At 34.6% G+C, this 8,257-nt stretch overlaps 1 protein-coding gene across 4 annotated transcripts in view; it reads left to right on the top strand.

Annotated features, from left to right (window-relative positions):
• Positions 1–142: 142 nt before the first annotated feature.
• LOC117331548 (helicase ARIP4-like) overlaps positions 143–8,257 on the top strand; it is a 31,379-nt gene continuing 23,264 nt past the window's right edge. For 3 of the 4 annotated variants that reach the window (XR_004533579.1, XR_004533578.1, XM_033890301.1), the window contains exons 1-9: positions 149–417; positions 2,266–3,090; positions 3,424–3,617; positions 4,176–4,265; positions 4,744–4,973; positions 5,232–5,568; positions 6,085–6,252; positions 6,840–6,954; positions 7,334–7,561. Coding sequence is in view for 2 of the 4 variants with exons in the window: in XM_033890301.1 (XP_033746192.1) it covers positions 2,381–3,090; positions 3,424–3,617; positions 4,176–4,265; positions 4,744–4,973; positions 5,232–5,568; positions 6,085–6,252; positions 6,840–6,954; positions 7,334–7,561 (2,072 nt within the window). In the remaining 2 variants the exon portion in view is untranslated. Of the gene's footprint in view, positions 418–2,265; positions 3,091–3,423; positions 3,618–4,175; positions 4,266–4,743; positions 4,974–5,231; positions 5,569–6,084; positions 6,253–6,839; positions 6,955–7,333; positions 7,562–8,257 lie in introns of all 4 variants that reach the window. The other variant, XM_033890302.1, reaches the window with a different exon arrangement.

Raw genomic sequence — 8,257 nt, 5'->3', positions numbered from 1 at the left:
GATTTTACTTTTATTCGATAATGATATGTTTATATAATTAAAAAAAAAAAACATATTTCAAAGAAATTATAAAATTATAATGTCACTGATATAAAACCGGTTAAATATTCTGTGGGGCCCTCATAAGGATTCTTTTATCTTTCCAAATCGGCGAGGGACCGAAAGGGAACAAATGTCATTTATAATGAATTTATGCCATTAACAAGTTTTATTGAACAAATATTCCATTAATAACTGCAATAATAACTTTAACTTGAAATTCGTTCCCACGACTTTCAATTGATCGAAATTCGATCAAATCAATCCGACTGTGTAAACAAGCTTGGTGCGCTGCAACCGGAAGTACCATTCAATGTAAGTTGATGAAAGTGGGATTTTCCCGATCCCTTGGATCTAAAATTGAACTTGAACTTACAGGTAATATAATTGGATATCGCTGGTAATGTACAGACAACATACTTTTCTATAGTAATTTCAATCGTGTCGCTCAATTTCATTAGGATTATTGCTCACATTGTCGTGTTGTTTCAACTGTGAGCTGGCTTTGTGACAAGTGATCCCGTATAACATGAGTACAAGTTATTGACCAATGCTTTTTTTCCTAATCATTAATGATCAAAATTGATATTACTGAAAAATTGTCTTTTTTTTTGTTCTTCGTGCTGATAAGTATTTTAAAGTCTTTTTAAGGTAATGAAATGGGACGATCTTGGGAAGTCATTCCGGTCAATATTTGGGTACACAGGGCTACCCTAAGATAGAAATACAATCATAATTTTATCATTTTAGATTCGACAACACCGTTACTTACATTATCTACATAACTGTGTAAATATTCCCTTCATGTTGACAAATAGCTGTAGAACTGCATGCCGTATTCACTGGTAAACATTAAGATTTGTTCAAAAAGCTGTAAACTAGATATATGTACATACATAAATGATATACATGTGTAAAACGCTTTGATTACTATGATACATAAGTATACATGATAATGTTGAGTTTTGATGTACTGTTCACAGATCAAATGTAAGCCTTTTTGTTTTTAAGACCATCCTTTATTTTTCATCCTATTTCTTGACTCTTCTGATATATGTGCGTAAGATAAAGATTTGTCATGGTGTCTCTAATCAAAATCCCAGTTTATGTAGAGCAAGGGTACGTAATTTCGCACAGTACGTAAATTCGCACACCTGACGATTTTTTGCGTTTTTCCTCTAAGTGGTCGAGGACTGTGCTTTTTTGTTTATATGTTGACTATTGCCAACCTTTAGTGGAACATTTGCCATTTTAAGTACATCTTTTCAGATAAAGTTCGTTTTGAAAACAAATTTTAATTGATACCGGATGATTAAATATTTTATTTAAAATAATCCTAATTGTTGATTGGCATGTGATTTTGCAAATATTTAGGGAAAATATTATTTGATCAGATTATAAACAAAACTGAATACAAATCCACTTATTGAGTATAACTTATAGCAGCGCTGACCTGTAGACACCCTGTCATTTTCACCGCCTTGTTTACATTACCTTCGTAGGGAGCGGTCATTATTTAAAGCTAAAATGGCGGTAAATTAACACTTTTTAATTTCACATTATTTTGTTTTTAAAGATTTTTTTAATCATGGCATTGGGCTTAATCTTAGTTTAGAATGTTGTTTGTCTACAAGATGACTGGAAACTATTTTTACCAACAAAATTAAATAAGTTAGATGGGTGTGCGAAATTACGTTCCCGATCGTCTTCAAACCCAGCAATAAACACAAGTTAACAACAGCTCCCATGCGCAGTGATACGTGTGCGCGTATCAGGTTGCACACTTGTATGTTACGAAGCATTTGTACATCTAACAATGTGAGGTATTCTTTCTTGATTTGAAATTGATTTGATGGAAATGTATTTAAATACATACCGAAAGTGTGCGAAATTACGTACCCCTACTCTATAGTTCAATGTCACACCTTTGGAACATGCTTCTGGCCATTTTAGAATAGCAGAATGAATTCACTTAATCCTTAAATGTCTATTTGCCCTTGCAAAAGTAACTACTTACCCACTTACACTGGTAACCAGATGGATAAGTGAGACACTCCCACTACCTTCTTATCTAATTAATAAACAAATCATTATATGCTACATTATGAAGATCTATCATCATGTCTGAATATATACATTCTTAATTTTTGTGAAATTTTGAGTTGGTAATTAGATGAAATAAAGTTAATGTGATGTTGACTTATTTGAATTTATTTTGTATTTCAGATATTTGCACTGATGGCGACATTTTCCAGCTTTTGCATTATCCATGAGAAGAAAGATCCAACTTAATAGAATGAGCATTTGATTTACATTTTGATTATTCTAATCACCATACACCATGTCTCTGGAATCATTCCTGAGTGGGGACTCAATACCTGCAGAACAGGATGCAGGAAGTTGTGCTCCAGGTTTTCCTGATTTTAAATTATCAGTTGGTTTAGCTACCGCTGGTAGTGGTACAAACCCTATGATTAATCAGATGTTTTCTGATGAGGAGGATGAAGAAAGCATGGATGGGGACAACGAAAGTTGTGAAGACCTAGATAAAGTGGACAATGATGACTTTGAAGAGGATGAAGAAAACGAACAGGATGATTTAGAGGATGAAGGTGATGATGATGAGGAGGAAGAGGATGATGAGGAGGAAGATGAAATAAATGAAAACGGTGATGAGAGCAGTGAGGAGAATAGTGAGGAAGGTGTTGATGATCTGGTAGATATGGACAGTAAAATGAACAATATGTCAAAAGATTCTGCTTCTGAAAGTGTGGCAGATGATATTTCAAGTATTATAAATGATCTCAATACAGATTTTGGCATGCCAGTTGACGATGCCTCCAGTGTGGTTAAAGCTTCTAGTCCATTGGTAGAAAGTGTACAGACTGAGGAGGACAAGAAAATAAAGAAACCTGATAATGAAAAGCCAGAATGTAGTAAGCCAAAGAAAAGGAAACGGAAAAAGAAAGAAAAGGGGGAAGGCGCACCAGCAAAGAAAAAGACAAAAAAAGTGAAAACCCAAAAACAAGCTAACATGAGAAAAAACATCAGGTAAATAAACAATTTGTTGCATGAACATTTAAAAAAAAAACAAGTAAATGTTTCATATTAAGTCTCGGAGATGTTTAGTTCTGGGATTGTGATATTGTAGTATCATTGTTATGATAGTACACTTGCATTGTATGTAACAAATTTAAAGTTTCATTCAAACATATTTTATGATATGAAGTAGTATATATCTTATTTAATGTATTTTAAACTATAGAGTATAAACTTATTGATTTTACATACATGTATCTGTTTTCATCAAATCATGGAAAAGTGGAAAGTCAAAGGTAATAAAATCACATTATTCAGATTTGATGTGACATAATTGTTTGACAGGGAAATCATTAAGGAAAATGAACTTGAAACTACAACCCTAGCAGCACAAAATGAAGAAATGGAAAGAAAGCGTCGACTTCAGGAGCAACAGAAGGTGTTAGCAGCAACAGTCCCATCTGTTCCTACCCAGGTGGCTGATGCTGCAGATGCTGAGGAGAAGGACTCTCAACTTAAGTCCTTGTTACAAAGCATGCGTAAGTTAAACCTGTGATGGTGAATAAAGAATACTATTATAGTATAGACTGGCTTGTCTCAAATCCTGCATTAATGTTTCATCTTCATCAATGCAAAAATTAAGCTTACGAAATTTGTATAGACAAGCTCTGGAGTATGATATAAAATACCAGTATACCCATTTTATTTTATTTTTGACAATTTATTAAGTGATTGGGTGGTATGGTGGTGACACACTTGCTTTTCACCTAGACAGACAGGGTTTCATTCCCTGATCGGAGGTAAAATGGTTTGGGGTCACCTCCGGGTATTCCTGTTTCCTCCCGTAGTAAGACTCCTCATGCCTTTCCATCTGAGCTAACCAGAGTGATATTAATATAGATATTAGTTGACAAAACTTGTTTCGCGATTGTTGCAAAATGAATAAAGTTTACATTTGATTATCAAAACTGGCTGGATCAGTAGTCTAGAGCATTAATTTAAAACCTCCTGGAGATAATAATTAAGTGAGAATATTCTCTGTTCTTGAAGTATTAAACCATACTTTGTATTACCTTGTGTTATGTTGGTGTTATCAGCTGATGAAATGCCCACAGAAATAAAGAAAGAGAAAGATGATGATCTGATTCTGGTAGACAGTGGGGATGAAGTAAAGAAAAAGGAAAAGAGTAAGTTCATTTACCTTATCAGAGAGGTTTTTTTTCAGAACATAAAATTAAGTTTTTTCTTGTAAAACCTCTATTTTTAGATATTTGAAAAATTCAGATGTCTAAATTTGCCACACACATATAGAATGAAAATGATCAGTAATGCACATGTTATATTTCCTTAACTTTGGCTAAAAGTAATTGCCTATCATTCCATCTATATTGTGTTTAGAAATTAAATATGGGGCAAGCAACACCTCTCTACGGTGGTGTATATTTTAAAAACGTACTTGAAAACAGTAAGTATAAGGGCGGCATTGAGTGCAAACATTTTTGTTATGATGTACATAATGTTGTAAAATGGGTAAAGATAAATAATGTTTATTGCTCCTTGTTATGCACATTCATGTTTTTAATGGAAATGAACAAAAAGAAATTTATAAAAGAATTACTTGATCTATAAAGAATCTTTTATCTCATGGTTCACACTTGGTTACAGTGGAAGTCATTGACATCAGTAGTGATGACGATGATGATGCTGTCCAAATCACCAAAGATGAGGACAGTGAAATTGATCCTGAAGATCCAAACAATGGAGGCAACCATATCAATGATGATCTCAATGTTGCTGACCTTGAGGGTCGTGTCCAGGTCAACATCGGACATCCACCAGAAGATGATGACATTTACCTTGCTCCACAGATAGCAAGAGTGATCAAGGCTCACCAAGTTAGTATTTATTTTCAACATTGTAAGATCATTCTATCGGATCACTTCAGGGTTTAACATACTATCAGTCTGAGATTATTTATTCTTGAATTAGCACCAAAAGTACAATGTATAGTGCTGTGATGTACTGGTAAACAGGAGAGAGTTGTCTCAAATTTCTTACAACGATAAGTTCAAAATTTTGTATAGTTTCGATAATTTTTTATCCATATGTCTAATGAAGTAGATCTTTCAGTTTGATTGATTGTAACCTTGCAGATTGGTGGTGTTCGATTCCTATATGACAATTTAGTAGAGTCAATGGAGCGATGCAGGAGCAGTGCAGGATTTGGTTGTATATTAGCCCATAGCATGGGACTGGGAAAGACAATACAAATGATATCATTCATTGACATATTTCTGCGTCACACAACATTAAAAAGTGTTCTACTCATTGTGCCAATAAACACTCTACAAAATTGGGTGGCAGAGTTCAATATATGGCTGCCTACACATGCTACTGTGGGGGACGATCCCAACTATATACCTCGAGCCTTTGAAATATATCTGCTTAATGATGGATACAAAACAACAGCAGCAAGGGCAAAGGTTATTGGTAAGTATTAACACACAATTTACAGTTAAGATAGATCTAAAGTTTTTAAAAAAAATACCACAAAAATAAAACAAAAATGTCCAAGAAAATTTTACCATCCTAAATTCATAAAATTGGAATTATTTATTTCCTATCATTGAAGTTTAAGTACGTTGAAATATTAATCATGTATACATAAAATACTGTTGGAGCATTTCTTCAGTGCATGGACCATAGAAAATAGGTTATGATTTGTTGGATGGCCAAGTTGAATGCAGCTGTTATTGCATTTAAAGAACATTTCTCCTGTAATTTTTGTTTATTCAGTTATCGATTAAGGGGTATTTATATGATATATGAAAAAAATATTTTTTTTAAAACTGATAATAATTTATAATAGAGAAATTACTAGAAAACAACATGCTTTAATTTCAATCTTAGATCTTCATGAAATTTCATAATTGATTGGCATCAATTGGTTAAGCAATCAATTATTTGAACACGACTTTTCTGCACCAAGGTACTTTTATGTTTCAGCGGAATGGCATAAAAGTGGTGGAGTCCTTGTGATGGGGTATGAAATGTATCGTCTGTTGTCTAGTCGCCGTGGTTACATGGGTACACTCAAAAAACCTGGCCGGAAGCCCTCCTCTCCTGTAGTCATTGATTTAGAAGAAGAGGATAGAAACAAAACTCACCTACTCCGTAAGTCACACCAAATAATATAAACTCATTTAATCATACTAATTAATATATACTCAGTAAGTCTTACCAAATACTATATACTCAATAAATCATCATCTGACACCTTAAAAAATGTTAACTGTTTTAGTGTTAAAGTAAATTGTACATATATTTTTTAGCTTGTCTCTTCAAAGAAGAGAAATATTTGACATGTTTTGGACTTTGACAAACACGTTTTTGGTGCCAGTGTTGAAAGGTATTCAGAACATCACTTTATAATTTTACTAGGATACTGAAATTTGACATTCAGGTCTCTGAGTTGAAGTGAAAGATTTAGAAGAAAAAAAATGCATTTTTACATGTTTTGGACATTATTTGTTGTTTATTGACAAACATTTATGAGACGAGCTATGCTGTTCTACAACACCTCTTGTTATGTAAATGAAGTCATGTTTCCTCAGATGTAACAGAAAGTTACCTAGTTGTAATGTGTATGCTGGGCACACATCGACCGGCATGCTCACTTGCTGTGTACACTTTACTGGAGAAGATCATTTTCAGGAGTGAATAGCTTAACAGATTCATCCTATTTGTACTATACTTTGTAGGTATGTATGAAGCATTAGTCAGTCCCGGTCCAGACCTGGTGGTGTGTGATGAGGGACACAGGATAAAAAACAGTCATGCTGGAATCTCAATGGCCCTAAAAAATATACGAACCAGGTCAGCTGATTTATTTCATTGTAATGTTTTGTGTTTAGCACTATTGTCATTTCCTTTATTAATTGTATCAAATTGTAACATATATATTTGACATTTTAATGAATACTCATGGGACAACATATTCTGTTTATCTCTGTTGAAACATTTTATGTGATCACTATAGCCTGAATGTTGAATTCTGAATGAAGTTTTAATAAATCTCTGCCCACCCTTAAGCCTCCGTAATCATTTTTGCAGAATTATCGATTTAAAATACATAAAGTAAGCTGAAGTTGGTTCACAAATAAGCCATCCTCAACATTTTAATGCTAAACTTTTACATTGGAAGAGGAGATTTTTGATGATAAATACGATAAAGCAATATTGTGTTGATTGACAGACGGCGAGTGGTGTTGACTGGCTACCCACTACAGAACAATCTGATGGAGTACTGGTGTATGGTGGATTATGTACGGCCAAACTACTTGGGTACCAAGACGGAATTCTCTAATATGTTTGAGAGGCCAGTGATGAACGGACAGTGTATGGACAGTACTGAAGAAGATGTGAAGACAATGAGACACAGGGCTCATGTGTTACATAGTCTCCTAGAGGGCTTTGTCCAAAGGTAAGGTCCATCAGGTTACTGGCTCCTTGTTGTGTCGTTTGTTCAAAGGTAAGGTCCATCAGGTTACTGGATCCTTGTTGTGTCGTTTGTCCAAAGTTAAGGTCCATCATGTTACTGGCTCCTTGTTGTGTCGTTTGTCCAAAGTTAAGGTCCATCATGTTACTGGCTCCTTGTTGTGTCGTTTGTCCAAAGTTAAGGTCCATCAGGTTACTGGATCCTTGTTGTGTCGTTTGTCCAAAGTTAAGGTCCATCAGGTTACTGGATCCTTGTTGTGTCGTTTGTCCAAAGTTAAGGTCCATCATGTTACTGGCTCCTTGTTGTGTCGTTTGTCCAAAGGTAAGGTCCATCAGGTTACTGGCTCCTTGTTGTGTCGTTTGTTCAAAGGTAAGGTCCATCAGGTTACTGGATCCTTGTTGTGTCGTTTGTCCAAAGTTAAGGTCCATCATGTTACTGGCTCCTTGTAGTGTCATCCAAATGTTAGTTCTACCGTCCAAGGTATGAAATCCTTCTATTATATAGGACGTGTTGTACTATATTGTGTTAAAGCCTCTTCCAGGGTCCAAAGGTAAGGTCCATTAGGTTAATAAATTAGTTTCTACCACAATACCCTGTGTTATTCAACTCTCAGACCATCAGTTAATCATTACAGCTGTTGATTAACAATCTGTTTATACCACACGTGGTATAAACTCTGTA

The sequence above is a fragment of the Pecten maximus genome, chromosome 7 (genome assembly GCF_902652985.1).
Source record: "Pecten maximus chromosome 7, xPecMax1.1, whole genome shotgun sequence".
Classification (NCBI taxonomy): Eukaryota; Metazoa; Mollusca; class Bivalvia; order Pectinida; family Pectinidae; genus Pecten; species Pecten maximus.
Note: the sequence above shows the minus strand (reverse complement) of the source record. Positions and strands in the feature narration are given on the sequence as shown.